Source organism: Eriocheir sinensis, chromosome 10 (genome assembly GCF_024679095.1).
Source record: "Eriocheir sinensis breed Jianghai 21 chromosome 10, ASM2467909v1, whole genome shotgun sequence".
Taxonomy (NCBI): Eukaryota; Metazoa; Arthropoda; class Malacostraca; order Decapoda; family Varunidae; genus Eriocheir; species Eriocheir sinensis.
In genome coordinates this window covers 6,467,783-6,488,767 of record NC_066518.1, presented here as the reverse complement: position 1 = coordinate 6,488,767, position 20,985 = coordinate 6,467,783, and the positions used below count along the sequence as shown (strand labels likewise).

The 20,985-nt window shown below is 44.1% G+C and overlaps 1 protein-coding gene across 3 annotated transcripts in view; it reads right to left on the bottom strand.

Moving 5' to 3' along the window:
• Positions 1 to 20,985, bottom strand: part of LOC126996509 (inactive dipeptidyl peptidase 10-like) — a 77,354-nt gene that overhangs the window by 54,256 nt on the left and 2,113 nt on the right. For all 3 annotated transcript variants that reach the window (XM_050857038.1, XM_050857040.1, XM_050857039.1), the window contains exons 2-3: positions 18,812 to 19,628; positions 1,045 to 1,258 (exon numbers count right to left, since the gene is read on the bottom strand). In XM_050857038.1, the coding sequence (XP_050712995.1) occupies positions 1,045 to 1,258; positions 18,812 to 18,898 (301 nt within the window). In that variant the 5' untranslated portion in view covers positions 18,899 to 19,628. The remainder of the gene's footprint in view (positions 1 to 1,044; positions 1,259 to 18,811; positions 19,629 to 20,985) is intronic.

The window sequence follows — 20,985 nt, the reverse complement described above, 5'->3', positions numbered from 1 at the left end:
TCTATTATTGTTACACTGATATTTATTGTTGTTGCTGATAAGTGTTACAGAATGTTAAACTGTTTATGTTACTGTGACTGCTACTGGTGCTGCTACTCTCACTGCTACTATTGCTACTACTACTGCTACGCCTACTCCTACTTCTACTACTATTTCTATCACTGGTGCCTCACGAACACTATTAATTCCATTCTACACTCTCACACACACACACACACAACAACAAAAAAATACAGAAGCCCCTCCTCCACACATATCTTTTCCTTTCCCTCACTCACTCTTAACACTAAACACCCCTTCTCCTCACCCCCACCTGTTCACACACCCCTCTAATTAAACCCGCTTACCTGTCACCCCAAAACAACAACAACAGACAGCCCCCCCCTCAACACACATATCTTTCCCCTCCCTCACTCACCCTTAACCATACCCACCTCTTCTCCTCACCCCCACCTGTTCACACACCCTTCTAATTAAACCTGCTTACCTGTCACCCAAAAACAACAACAACAGACGGCCCCCCCCTCAACACACATATCTTTCCCCTCCCTCATTCACCCTTAACCCTAAACACCCCTTCTCCTCACCCCCACCTGTTCACACACCCCTCTAATTAAACCCGCTTACCTGTCACCCCAAAACAACAACAACAGACAGCCCCCCCTCAACACCTATCTTGCCCCGCCCTCACTCACCCTTAACACTAAACACCCCTTCTCCTCACCCCCACCTGTTCACACACCCCTCTAATTAAACCCGCTTACCTGTCACCCCAAAACAACAACAACAGACAGCCCCCCCCTCAACACACATATCTTTCCCCTTCCCTCATTCACCTTTAACCCTAAACACCCTTTCTCCTCACCCCCACCTGTTCACACACCCCTCTAATTAAACCTGCTTACCTGTCACCCCAAAACAACAACAACGGACAGCACTCCCCTCAACACACATATCTTTCTCTTTCCCTCACTCACCCTTAACCCTAACTACCCCTTCTCCTCACCCTCACCTGTTCACACACCTTTAATCAAACCCGCTTACCTGTCACCCAAGTCCCATTAAACGTGTGTATCTTAAAGTCGTCCCCTAATATGTCATCTAACTCGAATCTTCTTCCTTTGACTCTCGGCCCGTCGTCAGGTGGCGTTAGCAGCAGCACGGAGGTCACTATCATGCCCAGGACGAAGCAGATGACCAGCACAGCGATGATGATGCCCCGCCAGTTCCTTTGGTTGGGGTTGGTGGATGCGAGCTCCTGGAGAAAGAGAGAGAGATGCGGTGAGTGTGAGTTGGTTTATTGGTGAGGGTCAGGGGTTAGGAAGGGTGTATGTTAGGTTATGTTAGGTTATAGTATTGTGATGTTAGTTCCTTTGATTCGGGTTGGTAGACGTGAGCTGCTGAAGAGAGACGAAGAAGTGAGGTTGAGTGTTTTGTGTTTCAGGGGAAGGTCAGGGTTTAGAAAGTTTGGATTTAGGAGGTTAGGTTAGGTTAGGTGTTGTGATGATGCCTCTCCAGTTCCTTTGATTCGGGTTGGTGGACGCGAGCTGCTGGAGAGAGACGAAGAAGTGGGGTTGAGTGTTTTGTGTTTCATAAAAGGGTTAGGGTATAGGAAGGTTAGGTAAGGTTAGGTTAGGTTAGGCTAGCTTAAGGTTATACTGTGATGATACCCCTCCAGTTCCTTTGGTTGGGGCTGGTGGACGCGAGCTCCTTCAGAGGGACAAAGAGACAGGGTGAGTGACGGTTATGGATCAGGGTGAGAGTTATGGGTTAGGAAGGGTGTGATGTTAGGCTAGAATGAGGTTAGTGTTTTACTGTGGTAGTGTTGACAGGTTTCAAGAGAGATGTCAAAGAGATGGAAGTGGGTGTTAGGATGTGTTATAGGCGAAGGTTATAGTTTAGGACCGGTGTATCTTTGGTTAGACTCAGGTTACAGTATTAGCATTAGTATGAGTATTGGCATTAACATTGACACTTCATGAGCTTTAAAAGTAGAAGCGGACATCCTCCTTCCTTTCCGGACACACCCTTTCCACCATCCCCCTTCGAATACACCTCTTCCCCTTTTCAATGTACCCCAGGAAAACACATCCCCTTCCCCTTGCGGACACACCCCATCACCCCAACCCATTTCGGACACATTCCTTTCTCCATTCCCCTTCGGACACATCCCTTCCCCCTTTTCAACGTACCCCCTGCAAACACATCCCCTTCCCCATTCCCTCTTCCCCTTGCGGACACACCCCATTTCGGACATATTCCCTTCGCCATCCCCCTTCGGACACATCCCTCCCCCCTTCCCTTTACTGCCCTCCCCCTTTCCCCTCTCTACGGACACATCTCTTTCCCCCCTTCGTCTTGCGGACACTCCCCCCCTTCCCCCCACTGCGGACACATCTTGCCCCCCCTTCCCCCCTCCGGAGAACCCCAATTCATCAGACGTCGCGAGCTAATCGTCTCACCAACAAAACCTGATCCGGCGCCAAACACACCAGGAGGAAGAGGAGGAGGAGGAGGAGGAGGAGGAGGAGGAGGAGGAGGAGGAGGAGGAGGAGGAGGACAGAGTTACTCATTTTCCCGTTCTTATCTCCTTCACTCATTCGTCTCTCTCTCTCTCTCTCTCTCTCTCTCTCTCTCTCTCTCTCTCTCTCTCTCTCTCTCTCTCTCTCTCTCTCTCTCTCCTCCCCTCCTTCCTATCCTCTCTCGTTTTTCTTCTTCTAATCCTTCCTTCTTTTCCTTTTCTCTCCCTTCCATTTTTATTCCACCCACCCTTCTCCCTTAATTCCTTTTGCCATAACATCCCCCACTTCAATTATTCTCTTTTCCTGACCCTCTCTTTCCCTCCCTTTCTCCTCTCCACTTCCTTGTGTCCCTTTTTATTTCAATTTTTCGTTTCCCGTTTTTTTTTTAATATTCAGTCTTACCTGGATATCCTTCCCTTCTTTACCTTTCTCTTCCGTTTCCTTTCCTTTCTTCTCCAGTTGACCATTTATTTCCCCTTTTTGCCAATTCATTCTTTCTTGCTTTATATCTTTCTTACTTTCTCTCTTTCCATTCTTCTCTCATTCGTCATTCCCTTTCTTTCTCTCTTCTTTTTCCCCTCCTCCTTTTTTTATTTGCTTCCTACTCTATCTAACATTTTCTTCCCTCTTTGTTTTCTTCTAAATCATAAGCCGTTTTTTTTTTTCACCTGCTGACCTATATTTTCCTTTTTTTTCTGGTTTTTTCTCTAGGTCCTTTCCTCACTTAACTTCCCTTATCTTCTCTTTTTTTCCTTCTCAATCATCCCCGAGCGTTCTCTCCTTGCCGCGAGTGAATTCTCTTTACTTTCCTTCTCTTTCTTTCTCCACATGACACTTCTCTCCCTTCTTTCATTCTTTCTAACCTCATTTTTTCCCTGTCTCTTTAATCCCCACCTTACTCTTTCCTCGTCATCCATGTTCTCTCTCTCCCTCCTCCTCCTCCTCCTCCCTTCAACCAAGGAAAAATATGATTGCTGCATCAGTTTTGAGTTTAATAATAACCTTGACTCCGCTTTCTTGTTTCCTCTCTCGTGACCCAGAGACGCGAAGGAAAGGAAGGAAGGAAAGAAGGAAAGGAGAGAGAAGGAAGGAGGGAAAAATATACCTGAATCGCTTTATGATATCACGGTTCGAGGAAGGAGGAAGAGGAAGAAAGGGAGAGAAAGAAAAAAGATAAATAATTATGGCTGTGTGGATGAGTAAATGGTTGACTGGATGGCTGATTGGTTGAGTCATTTGGTGGGTGGATGGATGAAAGAGAAAGGAAGAGAAAGAGAGAGAAGGTAGTCTGAATACGTGGATGAATTATGGCTGACTGGTTGGTTGACTGGTTGAGTCATTTGGTGGGTGGATGGATGAAAGAGAAAGGAAGAGAAAGAGAGAGAAGGTAGTCTGAATACGTGGATGAATTATGGCTGACTGGTTGGTTGATTGGTTGAGTCATTGGTCAGTGGATGGATGGTTCGAAGAGGGGAGGACTGGTCGTGTGGTTGACTGGGTGGATGGGTGAATGGATGCGTGTGGAGTGATAAAGAAGGAGACGTGTAAAAGTGGATGATCCTTGAGAGAGAGAGAGAGAGAAAATGATGGCAAAGAAGAAAAGGAAAGAGAAAAAAATATAAATAGATTGTTTTAATACTTTTTATTCTCTTCTTGACATTTTAACATTAATTCTCTCTCTCTCTCTCTCTCTCTGCCTCCCTTTCTCTTCTGCTTAATATGGATAGACAGACACAGAGGGTGATTTTCAGTGAACAAACAGCAAGGTAATTTTTGTAACTGCTTCAAATTACCTTATCTTGACAACGCAACACTATGCAACACAACACAGCACAACATAAATAAACACTAGACAAAGCAAATATAAGAATTACAAAAAGTTGAATATGTGAGCGGGTTCTGGTTACATGAAATTGTCCTCCATCGCGTGTCCGGCCCAATCATAATCAGTCATGCATATCAGTCAGTCGGTCCGTTAGTCAGTCAGCCAGACGTATGTGTAGCCTTGGGAGTTGTGCAGTCAGTCAGTCAGTCAGTCAGTCAATTAATCAGTCGCTCAGTTAATTTGTCGATTGTTTATTTCTTCTTTCTTTCCTTCCTTCCTTTCTTTCTTTCTTCGGACTTTCTTTTCTTCTCTCATTTCTTCCTTTCTTCTTTCCTTCCTTCCTTTCTTTTTTCTTTCCTTCCTTCTTTTCTTCCTTCCTTCCTTCCTTCCTTCCTTCCTTCCTTCCTTTCTTTCTTTCTTTCTTTCTTTCTTTCCTTCCTTCTTTTCTTCCTTCCTTTCCTCCTTCCATTCTTCCTTCCTTTCCTCCTTCCTTTCTTCCTTCCTTACCTCCTTCCATTCTTCCTTCCTTTCCTCCTTCCTTTCTTCCTTCCTTTCTCCCTTTCTTCCTTCCTTCTTTCCTTCCTTTCCCCCTTCCTTCCTTCCTTCCTTCCTTTCTTTCTTTTCCTTTTTCTTCCTTCCTTCCTTCCTTCTATCCTTCGTTTTTTCTTCATTCAGTCAGACAATCAACTTCACCATCTTGTTTTAGGACTATCGATCGGCTACCACACAAGAATTTCACCAGACCAATATTATGTACGAATGATCAGATAGGTGGGCGAGTGCTTATGCGAGTCTGAGATAAGGTTACTCGAAACAGAAACACCCAAAGTAACAGTGTTCACCCAGGAAGAGTAGAAGTCAAGGCAGGCAAAAAGACAGGTGGAGAGATGAAATTAGAATCTTTTGTTGAATCAGACGAAGAACCAGGTGGCGAAATGACAGTAAAACCTTTGCCGGAACAGGATGACGCTACGCTGACAACAGACAGAGAATCAAAGAGATGGAGAGATGAAATTAGAACCTTTACAATTAGAACTTTTAGAATTAGAGCCTCTGGAGTTAGAACCTTTGGAATTAGAACCTTTAGAAATATAACCTTTACAATTAGAACCTTCAGAATTAGAACATTTGGAATTAGAGTCTTTAGAATTAGAACCTTTGTCAGAAGAGGATGGAGCACAGCACACTAACACAAAGGAAGAACAAACAACAGCAGACCTGCTGGTCCATACGAGGTTGTTTGTGACAAGCTACACTAACTATCTAATCAAAGGTGGAAGATGAAGGACAGCAAAGGCGAAGGCTCCTCCCCACCCCCCCATCCCTCCAGCCAAAGCTGGCAGGAAAGGAAAAAGAACCATGCAGCATGGAAAAACTGCATGGAATTTATGTAGGAAAGAGGAAAGAACTACCATTACTGCTACCACTAACCGGGCAATAAAAGCGGACAAAGACACCAGTATTCGAAAGAACTTAACGTTATTACGACAATGAGTAATATCTTAGTTGCTGGTTGGATTCAAAACACTTGTCTAATCTATTCTTGAAGGCCGTAACTGTTGTACTATCAACGACATCACAAGGTAGAGAGTTCCAAACATTAACAACTCGATTGAAGAAGAAGTGTTTAGCTTCGTGCGACGAGAATCTTATACCACTTATCTTCAAATTGTGATTTCTTCTTGTTCTATTTGATCGATCAATTGTAAAGTAATCTTCCGCATTAATATCACTGAATCCTTTGAACATTTTAAACACTTCTATTAGATCGCCTCGCATTCTTCGTTTTGATAGGCTGTATAAATTTACTTCTTTAAGCCTTTGTTCATATGACAAATTTCTCAACCTAGGAATCATCTTTGTTACTCTTCGTTGGACCCGTTCCAACTTTTCTAGGTCTTTTCTGTAGTAGGAGACCAAACTGTACACAGTACTCTAGACGGGTCGAACCAACGCATTATACAGTTTTAATATTACTTTTCCGATTTATTATTAAAGACTCGTCCGATGAAGCCAACCAATTTGTTTGCAGTTTTAACTACCTCTGAACAATGCTGACCGGGCTTTAAATCGCTTGATATAGTGATTCCAAGATCCTTTTCTTTACTTACTGCAGAAAGTTGTTGGCCATTCATTACGTACCGAACGCGATTGTTATTTTTTCCGATGTGCAACACTTTACATTTCTCAACGTTAAATTTCATTTGCCATTGATTGGCCCAACGTGCAAGTCGATCTATATCTGATTGTAAAGCTTCTTCGTCGAGTATCGCAGTTACTTTACTAGCAATTTTTGTGTCATCAGCAAATTTTGATACTTTGCAAATGAGCCCATCATCGATATCATTAACATAAATTAAGAGAGGTGGAGAACGCTGGGAAAGGCCGTTGCCCCGCAGTGAACTAATAATGTCAGATGATGATGACCCAAGGGAGGAAGACACTGGGTCACCTTGATGTCCCCAACCCCCCCATGAGGTCACCATTGGGGGTTACACGTCTTCGACAAGGAGGAAAAGATGGAGGGGAAGGGAAGGAGAAGGAGGAGAAGGAGGAGGGGGGTAAGAAGAAGAAAAAGAAAATCAAGGGGGTGAAGAAAAGGATAAAAGATGTGAAAGAGAACATAAAGAAGAACAAGAACAAGAAGAAAACAGAAGAAGGAAATGAAAAATGAAAATGAAGGGCAAACGAAGCATGGAGGAGAAAGTCAAGGAGACGGAGAAGAAAAAAAGTATGTAGGAGAAGAACAAAAACAAAAACAAGATCACAAACAAAAGAGACAATAGAAGAAGAAAAGGAATAAACCAAGAAAAAAAGAAGGGCAAGTAAATCACAAGGAAGAGAGTCAAGGTAGAGGAGAAGAAAAAGGACGTGAAAGAGAAGAACAAAAACAAAAACAAGATCACTAACAAAATAGACAATACTGTAGAAGAAGAAAAGAAGTAAAAAAGAAAAAAAAGAAGGGCAAGTAAACCACAAGGAAGAAATTCAAGGTAAAGGAGAATAAAAAGGATGTGAAAGAGAAGAACAGAACCTCCCTCCCCCCCAAAAAAAAAAGAACAAGAACAAGACGACAATAGAAGATCGAAATTAAAAAAAGAAAAAGAGGAGGGCAAGGGAAGCACGAAACCTCCTCACCTGCTCACCAACAACTGCTATTCGTCATGCCACCTGCTTACCTCACCTGCTGGCCGCTCGATTTGCCTGTGGAATGTACGTGGAATGCCTGCCTTCGTGACCCCTCGAACTAACAAGCTGGGTCGTGTGTGTGTGCGAGGAATGCTATGCTGAAGTGATGCCAGGTCAGGTCACTATTCGCCTACATATTTAGTTAGCTACATGTGTCTGCTACTTTATTCTTTTCCTCGCAGACCGTGACTCCTTTGTATGCACGGAAGGTAAGAGTTGTTGAAGGAATGCTTTACGTGTGTGTTACCTGACCAGTCGCTTGATTACCCCGGAGCATGAAGACTTACGTTCTTTGTATTGTAGAAGGTCCAAGGTCCACGCTAGTGTTACGTGCTTTGAGTTGTAGAATGTCCAAGGTATGGCTTCTTGAATTTGTCTGTCTTGAGCTAGTGTTTCGTGCTTGGTGTTGTAGGATGTCCAAGGTAGGGATTCTTAAATTTGTCTGTCTTGAGCTGGTGTTTCGTGCTTTGTGTTGTAGAATATATTAGGTTTCGTACTTTTCTTGACCTTATCTGCCTTGAGCTAGTGTTACGTTCTTTGTGTTGTAGAATGTCCTCTCTGTATGTGGAATGTTGATAGAGTTACAAGTCCTATCTGTCTGCCTGTCTGTCTGTGTGTTTGTTCTCTCTGTCTGTGGAATGTTGATAGAGTTACGAGTCCTATCTGTCTGCCTGTCTCTGAGTCTGTCTGTCTGTGGAGTGTTGATAGAGCTACAAGTCCTATCTGTCTGCTTGTCTGTGAGTGTGTGTGTGTGTGTGTGTGTGTGTGTGTGTGTGTGTGTGTGTGTGTGTGTGTGTGTGTGTGTGTGTGTGTGTGTGTGTGTGTGTGTGTGTGTGTGTGTGTCTGTGGAGTGTTAATAAAGTTACAAGTCCCTCCCCGCGCCCCCTGCCTGACATTACCTGGTTCGTCTGTTCACCCGATTACTGCATTAGGGAAAGTGCCGCTCGTCAGGCGTGTCATTATTTTCATTTCCTCTTCTTAATCCTAATTTTAAAGCCAATTTTTTTGTGTATAATGAACCTCTTAACCTTCATTTGCAGTCAGGCATCTACTGCATATTCGCTCTTTCATATTTTTTTTTTACAACAAAGGAGGCAGCTCAAGGGCACAAAAAAAACAATAATAAAAAAGCCCGCTAATAAAAAAAAACCGCTAATTACTTTGTTTTTGTGATCGCGATGTTTTCGATTTTTTTGGTGTATATAATAAATCTCTTTTTCTTCTTCATTTTCAGTTAGGCATCTCCTCAATATTTCCTCTTTTACATAACTTTATTTTTCGTAATTGCTATATTTTCCGATTTTTCTTCATTTTCAGTTCGGCTTCTCCTCAATATTTGCTCTTTTACATAACTTTATTTTTCGTCATTTCTATATTTTCCGATTTTTCTTCATTTTCAGTTCGGCTTCTCTTCAATATTTGCTCTTTTACATAACACTATTTTTCGTAACTGCTATGTTTTCGATTTTTCTTCATTTTCAGTTACGCTTCTCAATATTTCCTCTTTTACATAACTTTATTTTTCGTAATTGCTATATTTTCCGATTTTTTTTTGTGTATAATGAACCACTTTTCCTTCATTTTCAGTCAGCAATCTCAACAACAGCACCATCAATAATAACAACAAGAACAACAACACCACCACCACCACCACCACCACCACCACCTAATTCCCGCTCCCTCTTATATCAGCGCCATCTATGTGTGTGCTGTGGCCGCCCCTAACGCTATCACCGTCATCTGTCGCCGCCTCTTGCAGCCTCGCGCCCCGCACACACACTTAAAGGGCCTGTGTTTGCTCCTTTGGCCCCGCAGATCAGCCGGAGAAAGACACAAAGAAATACGAGGAGAAAAACGCAGCACATGACAAAGGAAGGAGGGTAGGCAACAACATACACACTTACGCACACACACACAGATAGATAAATAGATAGATGTACAGATAGATAGATAGATAGATAGATAGATAGTTTATTTACCACAGTGGCGAGTAATATATAAGCAATACACACACACACACACACACACACACACACACACACACACACACACACACAGATAGATATATAGATAGATGTATAAATAGATAGACAGATAGACAGATAGATAGATAGTTTATTGACCACAGCGGCGAGTAATACACACATACACACATACACACACACACACACACACACACACACACACACACACACGCCACAATGCAACATGACATCAAACACCAATTTCCTGCCTTCCTCCTCCTCCTCCTCCTCCTCCTCCTCCTCCTCGCTGTCACGTCACTCGATTATCTGACCCAATCTGTTCCGGACTCACCTGCATGACCTTCACTTGGCTTCCTTCCCTTCTCTTCCCCTACCCCCCTCTTCCCCTCCACCCCCTTCGTCCTCCTCTCACCTGCTCCCTTCAATGCACCACCTGCTGATTAAGGGAACACCTGCATCCCTTACCTGCTTGCCCCCCTCCCCCCCCTCACCTATCCCCCGTCTATTTCCTTTCCATCTGCTTCTTTTACCTGCTTTTTTTTACTCTCACCTGTTTCCTTTATTTCCTCTATTTTCGTCTAACTTACACGGCAGAACTATCGTATTAATCATGTTTTCATCTCATCTCTCCTTCCTCTATCTCTTTTTCTGCCTTCATTTTCATCTTCATTCTGCGGCCATTCATTCCTCCCTTCCTTCTCTCTTCTTTCATTTGTTTCCTCGTGTTTTTCGCTCCTTCTCAATTTTGTCTTTTTTTCTCTCTCATTCGTTTCTTGACCTCCTTTCTTTTCTCGTATTCTCCGTCTGCCTTTTTCCTTCACCCTTTCCTGACCCGTTTATCCTCTCTCTCTCTCTCTCTCTCTCTCTCTCTCTCTCTCTCTCTCTCTCTCTCTCTCTCTCTCTCTCTCTCTCTCTCTCTCTCTCTCTTAGTCCATTTTCACTTTTACCTCCTTCATATTCATCTCTCTCTCTCTCTCTCTCTCTCTCTCTCTCTCTCTCTCTCTCTCTCTCTCTCTCTCTCTCTCTCTCTCTCTCATGATTTTTTGGGTCTTCGTCGTTTCGTTCTACATATCATTTCAATATTTCTTTCCATTCCCACCATCCATTTTGCTCTTCCTTTCTCTTCTCTCTATTCTTTTTCTGGGGATACCAATGGCGCTGCTTCTCTCTCTCTCTCTCTCTCTCTCTCTCTCTCTCTCTCTCTCTCTCTCTCTCTCTCTCTCTCTCTCTCTCTCTCTCTCTCTCTCTCTCTCTCTCTCTCTCTCTCTCTCTCTCTCTCTCTCTCTCTCTCTCTCTCTCTCTCAAACTCTCCTTTTTTTCCTCAGTTTTCAACCAATCCCTTCTTTAAACAATATTTCCCATTCTCTCTCCTCGTTTTCCCTCTCGTTTTCCTTTTCCTCCCGCTCCTCCTTCTCATATTCCCCTTCCTCCTCCTCTTCTTCTTCCTTTTCCTCCTAATTCTTCTTTTGTTCTCATTTTCCGCTTACTTTTACCATTATTTCGACTTCCTTAAATATCACTCACTCTTTACTTAATTCCTCCTCCTCCTCCTCCTCCTCCTCCTCTTTTCCCTCCTAATTCTTCCTCTGTCCTCATTTTCTACCCTCTTTACCATTGTTTCAACTTTCTTAATATAAATCACTCATTCTTTACTTCCTGTTCCTCCTCCTCTTCCCCCTCGTACTCCTCCTCCTCCTCCTGCAGTAAGCGTGACTCACCTGCATATAATCGCCTCAAATCGCATGTTAATGAGCGGCGGGGGAGGGCGCGCGGCTGACCATTAGAAAAGATCCCGCCGCGAAACACGAGACACGAGACGCTAGCGATCGTCTTTGTCTACTCCTTCAGGGGGCGAGGTACTGCGAGGAAAGTATTCATAATTTCTAACGAAGAAAATATATAAAGGCCGGCTTTTCTAGAGCACAAAACAGACAGAGAGAACTGTTGACTCTTGCACTGGGAAAAAGGACAGAAGGGAATGAGAGAACGAAAGGAAAAGGACATTAGAGTGTGTATTCTTCCTTAATGAGATGGTACTCTCTGAAAAGGGTCAAGATGATGGTGAGGAGGAGGAGGAGAAGGAGAAAGAGGAGGAAGAGGAGAGGGGAGGAGGAGGAGAAAGAGGAGGAAGAGGAGAAAGGGAGGAGGAGGAGAAAGAGGAGGAAGAGGAGAAAGGGAGGAGGAGGAGAAAGAGGAGGAAGAGGAGAAAGGGAGGAGGAGGAGAAGGAGGAGGAAGAGGAGAAAGGGAGGAGGAGGAGAAGCAGGAGAAAGAAGAGGGCAAATATAGAAGTTCCATTTAGGTGCTGCGTATATCGGTAGAAAGAGGCTGGAGATGGAGCTGCCAGGCAAAGGAAAAAGAGGAAGACCAAAGAGGAGGTATATGGATGCGGTGGGAAGAGGAACAAGCGGGGGATTGAAGTGACAGAATACGCATAAGACAGGACAGTTAAAAAAAAAAAAAAACGGGAGAAAAAGTTAATTTCTAAAGGCAATGAATACGAAATAAAAAGTTCTTGCACTGTACAAACAAGTCATGTACGAAATTCCTTCTGCGTGTTTAAAGAAAATGAAGGAAAATGACAACTCTCTATTTAAAGAAGTCATCAACGAACCGACTCGGGTGTTAATTAGAGAGAAAGAAAAAAGGGTCCGCTTCTTGCTTAGACGAATAATGAACTCACTCACTCCCTTTTCATGGCGACGTGATCTCTTTCCTAATGAAGCGCCGTGCCGTTCAGAACAAACGTAAATAGAAGGTTATACGGTAAACAGGAGCCGTGCACGCGAGAGACAGCCATCTGGCGGCACCTAACTAACCTAAGCAAGTCAAACCCAACCCAACCCAACCCAATAAAACATAACACGGATAGCAACACAAGTAGAAAGAGAACGTAAACAGGTTATACGGTACACAGGAGCCTTGCACGCGAGAGACAGACATCTGGCGGCGCCTAACCAAAGCAAGTCAAACCCAACCCTACCCAACCCAATAAAACATAACACGGATAGCAACACAAGTAGAAAGAGAACGTAAACAGGTTATACGGTACACAGGAGCCTTGCACGCGAGAGACAGATATCTGACGGCACCTAACCTAAGCAAGTCAAACCCAACCCAACCCAACCAAATAAAATAAAACAGGGACAGCAACTGAAGTACAATGAGAGCGTAAACAAGGAGTTATACGGTAAACAGGAGCCTTGCACGTGAGAGACATTTGGTTCTCCTAACTTAACCCAACCCGACCCAACAAAGACAGTGACTCAAGCGCAAAATGATCGTGAATAAAGGGTTGAATAGTAAATATGAACTTTCCACGCGTTAGAGAGATTTGGCGGCACCTAACCTAACCCAGCGCAATCCAAGCTAACCCAACCCAACAAAACACAAGACAGAAAGCATCTCCAGCTCAAGAGAAAGGATAAACAAAGGCTTAAACAGTGAACAGGAGCTTAGCAAATATAAAACAAGACATCTGGCGACCTGACCCAAACCAACTAAGCCAATCCAACCAAGCTAACCCAACCCAACCCAACCGAGCCCGGCACAGTCAAGCTATAAGGGAACATGAACAAACCCTTAAACAATGAACAGAGCTTAGCGAATGCCTTAAAATGAGAAAGTGACAGAGAGACTTGTGAGGGAGCCTAACCTAACCTAACCTGACCAAACCAAACCAAAGCCCACACAAGACAGATGCTAACTCAGTCTCAAAGGAAGCAAACTAAGCCTTAAGCAGTGAACAAAGCTTAAGAAATGACTTTTAAATGAGAGTAAGAGAAAAAGAGAGAGACATCCAGCGTCACCCAACACAGCATAACCCGACACAACAGAACGCAACCCAGACAGTAACTCAAGCAACCACCAATCACCTCCCGCCGACCACCATAATCACCCCGGCCCGCCTGACCTGAGAGAGGCATGAAGGGGCAGGCCAGACTGGTACATGCGTGTCCCTCCCTCCCGCCCTTCCTTCTTTCCCCTTAATCCCCTTCCTCACGTTATTGTCTTCAGGGAGGGATGGAAGTTTAGTCACCACTGCAGACATATCCCCTTCCCTTCCCTTTCCTTCCTCTCCTCCCCTTCCTTTTCCACCCCTTCCCATCCTCACCACTGCAAACATATCCCCTTCCCTTCCCTTTCCTTCCTCTCCTCCCTTTCCTTTTCCACCCCTTCCCATCCTCACCACTGCAAACATATCCCCTTCCCTACCCTTTCCTTCCTCTCCTCCCCTTCCTTTTCCACCCCTTCCCATCCTCACCACTGCAAAGATATCCCCTTCCCTTCCCTTTCCTTACTCTCCTCCCTTTCCTTTTCCACCCCTTCCCATCCTCACCACTCCAAACATCCCCTGCTTACTTTCCCTCCACTTTCTTTCATCCCACTTCCTTCCTTTCCCTCCTTCCACTTTCTCTTCCTTCCTTCCCATTCCTGCTTTGGTCATCCCTGCAAATACGTCCCTTACCTTTTCTTCCTTTTCTTTTTTCCCATCTCATCCCCTTTCTTCCTTTCTCCCCCCTCTTCCATCCTCATCCCTATTCTAGCTACTGCTGAATATATGTCCCTTGCCTTCCTCCTTTTCCTCTCCTCCAGTCTCCTCTCCTTCTCTCCTTCCTCCTCCCCTTCCCATCCCTGTTCTAGCCTCCACTGCAAATATACCCCTTACTTTCCCTACCCTTCCTTTCATCTTACCTCTTCCCCTTCCCTCCTCTTCCTCCCCTCCATATTCCTACTGCAAACCTTTTTTTTTATCTTCTCCTCCCCTCTTTCTTCTCCTTCCTCTAACTTCTTCCCCTCACCCCTTTCCATTTCCCCTCCCCTTCCATTCCTTTGATATGTGTTTGGGAGCCTAGGAACCACTGCACACTTGATCCTTACTCTCCCTTCCCTTCTTTTTCCCCCATCTCCTTCCCTTCCTTTACTCCCATCTCCTTCCCTTCCTTCCCTCCCCTCCTTCACTTCCCTTCCTGCCCTCCACTTCCTTTTCTCCCATCTCTTTACCCCCAATCCTTCCCTTTATTACATTTTCACCCATCTCCTTCCCTTCCTTTCCTCCCTTCCTTCAGTCCCATTCCTTTACTCCAATCTCTTTCCCTTCCTTCCCTCCCCCAATCCTTCCCTTCCTTCCCTTCCCTTTTTCCCATCAAATTCTCGTCCTTCCTTCCCCTCCTTCACTCCCCTTCCTTCTCACCCATCTCCTTCCCTTCATTTCCTCCCCTCCTTCTCTCCCCATCCTTTACTCCAACCTCTTTCCCTTCCTTCCCTCCCCTTTCTCCCATCAAATTCCTGTCCTTCCCTCCCCTTCTTTTTCACCCATCTCCTTTCCTTCCTTTCCTCCCTTCCTTCAGTCCCATTCCTTTACTCCTATCTCGTTCCCTTCCTTCCCTCTTCCCCATTCCTTCTCTCACCTTTCTCCCATCGAATTCCCGTCCTTCCCTCCCCTCCTTCATTCCCCTTCCTTTTCACCCGTCTCTTTCCTTTTCTCCCATCTCCTTCCCTTCCCTTCCCCTCCATCCTTCATTCCCCTTCCTTCCCCTCCATCCTTCACGTCATGTCCCCATTCTTACCATCCTGAAGGAGCTATGCAGGTCAGACAATTGCATGCGTGTTCTCCCCTTCCCTTCCCTCCTCCTTCGTTCTCCTCCCGTGCGCCCCTTCCCTCCTTCACCACCTCACTATCCCTTGTCTGTCGTCACGTCATATTTTTATTTTTTTTTATTTTTTTTTATTTTTTTACCAGGAAGACGCAGCCCACCGCTCACTGCACTGTCCTTGTCCCGCGTCCAGTCTTGTCCTGCCCCGTCATCACTTCCTTTATCTTACTTTTTTCCTACTTTGTGTTAGTGACTCTGCCTTGACTTTTCTTTGTGTGGGTGTGGGTGTGTGGGTGTGGGTGTGTGGGTGTGGGTGTGTGGGGGTGGGGAGCTGTCGTGTTTGTATGGGGGGCGGGGCGGGGGTCGTTTGTGTGTGTGTGTGTGTGTGTGTGTGTGTGTGTGTGTCTCTCTCTCTCTCTCTCTCTCTCTCTCTCTCTCTCTCTCTCTCTCTCTCTCTCTCTCTCTCTCTCTCTCTCTCTCTCTCTCTCTCTCTCTCTCTCTCTCTCTCTCTCTCTCTCCGTCAAAATAGCTCACAGCACTTACAAACATATAAGAAAGACTCTCTCTCTCTCTCTCTCTCTCTCTCTCTCTCTCTCTCTCTCTCTCTCTCTCTCTCTCTCTCTCTCTCTCTCTCTCTCTCTCTCTCTCTCTCTCTCTCTCTCTCTCTCTCTCTCTCTCTCTCTCTCTCTCTCTCTCTCTAAAAGGGCCGCGGCCAGCTGGGTGGACTCCCGTCAGAAGGCGTTCACTTAAGAGGCGTTCGCTAAGTGGTAATGATTTTTTTCACCTGCTCTCTCTCTCTCTCTCTCTCTCTCTCTCTCTCTCTCTCTCTCTCTCTCTCTCTCTCTCTCTCTCTCTCTCTCTCTCTCTCTCTCTCTCTCTCTCTCTCTCTCTCTCTCTCTCTCTCCACAACACCTGTCAATCATCCACACCTATATAAACACACCCACCCACACACACGCACACACACACGCACACACACACACACACACACACCCGCATCGTCCCTTCCTCCCCCTAACGTCTTCTTTAACATCATTTGACAAAACCCCAGATATAATAAACACAGCTTCCTCCTCCTCGTCCTCCTCCTCCTCTTCCTCCTTCCTCTTCTTCGTTCACCTCCCCTTACAATTCCTCTTCTTCTTTCTTTCTTCTTCTTCCTTCTACATCCTCTACCATCATGTCCTCCTCCTCCTCCTCCTCCTCCTCTTCTTCGTACACCTCTTCTTACCCTTCCTCCTTCTTCTATTTTCCTTCTTATTCTTCCTATTTCATTCTCTACCACCACCACCACCACCTCCTCCTCCACCTCCTCCTCCTCCTCCTCCTCCTTCTCCTCTTAGTGGCCAGGTAACACAGGTGAGCGCCTCTGGACGGCTCTGTTTTGATGTACCTGAGATGTTTAGAGAAGGGGAAATGACAGGTGGGTAGGGGGAGGAAGAGGGGGGTGGAAGAGGAGGAGTGGGGAGAGATGGAGGGAGTGAGATGGGTGAGTAGGGAAAGGGAGATAAGGGGAGTGGAGAGAGAAAAAGGGAGAGATGGAGAGGAAGGGGAGGTTGAGGATGTGGAATGAGGAGGAAGGTGAAACAGACGGAGGAAAGGGAAGCAGAAGGAGAGAAAGGAAAGGAAGAATAGAGGAATGAGGAGAAAGATGACAGGAGAGGGAAAAAAAAGGAGATGGTAGAGGGAGATGAAGGAAGTGGAGAGAGAAAAAGGGAAAGGGGAGATAGAGGATGTGGAATAAGGAGGAGATGCAGGAAACGGAATAAGGAGAAAGAAAATGGAAGAAAGGAAAGAGAAATATGGTAAAAGGAGAAAAGGAGAAAGTAAAGAAGAGGAAGGAGGAACGTAGAGAGAATAAGAGAAGAAGGGAGAGGAAGGGGAGAAAGAGGATGTGAACTGAGAGGGAGTTAAAAGGAGGCAGAGTAAGATAAAGGAGAAGAGGAGGAGGAAAAAGGAGAAAAAAGTATGAGGAGAAAGATGAAAGGAAGAGAAAACGTGGGAAAGTATGAGGCGAGTAAGGAGAGAGGAGGAAATGAGGAGAAAGATGAAAGGAGAAAAAAAAAGGAAAAGGAGAAAAAGGAGAAAAAAGGAAGCGTAAAGAGAAGAGAGAAAGGAAATGAGTAAAAAGGAATGGAGGAAAAATGAGAGGGATGAAGGAAGGAGAAAGCGAGAGACAGCTGTTGTCGAGGGGAGATAAAGTGGAGATAGAAGGAAGGGGAGAATAAAGGAAAAGAGGAAGAGAAAGGGGAGCAAAGAATCGTCATATGGGAGGAAAAAAATGACAAAACAGGAATTATTTTACGGAGAAGGAAGAGAGAGAAGGAAATAGAAGGAAAAATAAAATAGGGAAATTGGAGAAGAAGAGAAAGAATAGACATTGACGTAAGAAGGAAGGTAAGGCAAGGTAAAGAATAGAATGGAGAGCTAGTGGAGGAGGAGGAGGAGGAGGAGGAGGAGGAGGAGGAGGAAGACATCGGTTGTTAGGGAGATGAGGCTATTTCGGTAAGAGGAATTACAGGTAAGAGAGAGAGAGAGAGAGAGAGATATAGAGAGAGAGAGAGACTCTCTCTCTCTCTCTCTCCTACTCTCTCTCTCTCTCTCTCTCTCTCTCTCTCTCTCTCTCTCTCTCTCTCTCTCTCTCTCTCTCTCTCCATCATTTTTTTTTACCTCCACTGATTAACCGGTTCGTATTTCCCCTCCAATCTTCCCTCGGGGCTCCTCTTCCTCCTCCTCCTCTTCCCTTTCTCTTGCTTTTCCCCATTTCCTCTCTTCCTTCCTCCTCTCTCTCCTCTTTCCCTCATGTTTTTCCACTCTTCGCTTCCCTTTTTTCTCTTTTCCTCCTTCCCTCTTTCTTTTCTCGCTCATTTTCCGATATTTACTTCTTTTCTCTTATGCACTGTTTTCTCCTCTTTTCTTTCCTTCGTTTCCTTCTTATTTCCTCCTTTTTATCATTCTCGTTTTTTAATATTTCCTTTTCTTTTACTACTTTTCCTCACTTTTCTTTATTCTCTCCTTCTTTGCCCTTTTCATTTCCTCTTTCTCATAATCTTTTTCATTTTTCATAACTTTCTATTTTTCATAACATGGAAAAAGAGAGAGAGAGAGAGAGAGAGAGACACACACACACACACACACACACACTCATATACCTTTCTTTCTTCCAATCATCTTTTCCTTCCCAAACATCCTTCTTCTCCCTTTCTTCCCTCTCTTAACTTCCCCTCCTTTTCCTCTTCCTCTGTTCAATCACCCTTTTCTCTCATTCATCTTTTCTTGCTATGTCATATCCTCCTTCCCTAGTTCTTCCTTATCTTCTTTAATTTCCCTTCCTCATCCCTCTCCTTTATTCTTCTCCTCTTATGCCATACTTTTCTTTTCCTTTCTCTTCCTTTCTTCTCCTCCTCTTAGCTCCTCTCCCTTCCGTCTCCTTTAGTTTGTTGATCCTCTCTTCCTCTCCTTCCTTCATCTCCCTGTTTTACTTTCTCTTTCATTGTCCCATCCCTTTTCCTGCCTTTCTTTCCTCTTCATCTCTCACTAACTCTTACTTTATCATACTTTTCCTCCCTCTTTCTTTCCTCTTCCTCTCTTATTTCCTCTAACTTTGTCTTACCATTTTCCAGTTTCCTTTTTTTTCTCCTCAGGCTCCTCCTCTTTTTCCTTCTCCTCCTCCTCCTCTTCCTCCTCTTACTCACCTCCTCCACCGCCGCCTGAGGGTTGTTCGCGTTGACCGTCGACTTCCTTCTGTCCCTCTTACTCTTGGCATCCCCTCCTGACGTCATGGCTGCCTCTTGACTCTTGGTTCGTCCTCTGGTCTCTTGCTTCAGTCTCTTTCCTCTTGGTTCACCCTCTTAACTCTTGCTTCAGTCTTTTTCCTCTTGCTTTAACCTGTTGCCTTTTGGTTCGACTTCACTTCATTCAATTTTTTCGTTCAAATCGACGTTAATTTTGGGTTTTCTATATTGGATGTTTTTTTGGGGGGTGTTATAATAAAGTTGTTTTTTACTGAATTTCGTTTAATCTTTTTTTTTTTTTGGTGCAATCGTGATATTTTTTTATTCGTCTACTCCGTTTTTCCCTATTTTTTTTCTTTTCTTACTTACTTTACTTTTTCTTACTTATTTTTTTCTTGTTTTGTTCTCGTTTTCACTCGCTCATGTTCCTTCTGCTTTTTCACTTAGTTTCCAATCATGCGAGTTTCTGATTATTGTATTTTCTGTAGCTTCGTTATTTTTCTGTCTTTTTCTGTAGCTTCGTCCTTTACTGTCTTTTCTGTAGCTTCGTTCCTTTTTCTGTTTTTTTCTGTAGCTTCGTTATTTTTGTTTTTTTCTGTAGCTTCGTTAGTTTCTGTCTTTTTCTGTAGCTTCGTTCCTTTTTCTGTCTTTTTTTGCAGCTTCTTTCTTTTCCTTCCTCACAACCTTACGTCATCAGCACATATTTTTCTTTTCCTTCTCATATATTTTCATTGACATCTTTCACGTTTTCTTTTCATTCCCTCGCCGCTGCGCTTCCCTTAATTCATTAAACGAGAGTGAATAAGTATATGAGTGTGTGTGTGTGTGTGTGTGTGTGTGTGTGTGTGTGTGTGTGTGTGTGTGTGTGTGTGTGTGTGTGTGTGTGTGTGTGTGTGTGTGTGTGTGTGTGTTTCTCTCTCTCTCTCTCTCTCTCTCTCTCTCTCTCTCTCTCTCTCTCTCTCTCTCTCTCTCTCTCTCTCTCTCTCTCTCTCTCTCTCTCCCACGTTCATTTCCAGCCTCGGACACTTGGCTCTACCTTGTTTATGCTTCGCCTTCATCATCACTATAAATACGATGAGAGAGGGAGGGAGAGAGAGAGAGGGAGGGAGGGAGGGAGAGGGGAAGAGAGAAAGAGGGAAGGGATGTGAGAGAGAGAGAGAGGAAGCTGGGAGAGATGGTACAGCGGGTTAGGGTGAAGATGAAGTAGTATGAGAGAGAGAGAGAGAGCAATGTTTGGCTAAGTTATACCTAAAGGAATACCTGGAACTGCAGCCTAAATTTTTCTGGCTATCTAAACGCGATTGTCTAACGTATAATGGCATCAAATTAACTAATATAACCATATCTAAGTTGACGTGTAGTTATTTCATCTATAAATCTACATATTGCTTTTTATATTGCCTCATTTGGCTTTACATGAACAAACACGACTTTTCTAACATTTCAGTAACTCGGTATAGCTTTACCATCTCTAATATGACTTAACGTTAATGACATAGCTGTTTATATACCTAATTAATGTGACTTTTCCTTGCCTATGTTACTCCTCTGATTACTTTACTAACCTGACTTAATCTTACTTAATATTATGGCTTAACGTTACCTAGATATGACTTACTTTTTCTTACTTATTTTTTTCGTTTTTCTCTTCTCATCACTCACTAGTACTCCTTATCTAACCTAATGAAGTGACTTTTAACTATCCAAGTATCCCTCCCTTTAGCTAACCGAATTTTAACTTTAAATGATATGACTTTTAACATTTCCTAAATATCATGTAACCTAAAACTACATATAACTTTGTCTAACTAGCTCTTCATTTCCTATTTCAAGTCTATGTCTGTATTATTTCGATTCTATATTTAGTATCTCATTTTTTTTAATCTGAATTCTCTCTCTCTCTCTCTCTCTCTCTCTCTCTCTCTCTCTCTCTCTCTCTCTCTCTCTCTCTCTCTCTCTCTCTCTCTCTCTCTCTCTCTCTCTCTCTCTCTCTCTCTCTCTCTCTCTCTCTCTCTCTCTCTCTCTCTCTCTTTTTACGTTAATGTATTAGGCAGCATCTCCCCACCTTGTCCTTGCCTAGCTTAATGACCTGTTTACCTGTCCTACATTATCTTGATCCACCTTGAATTTACCTT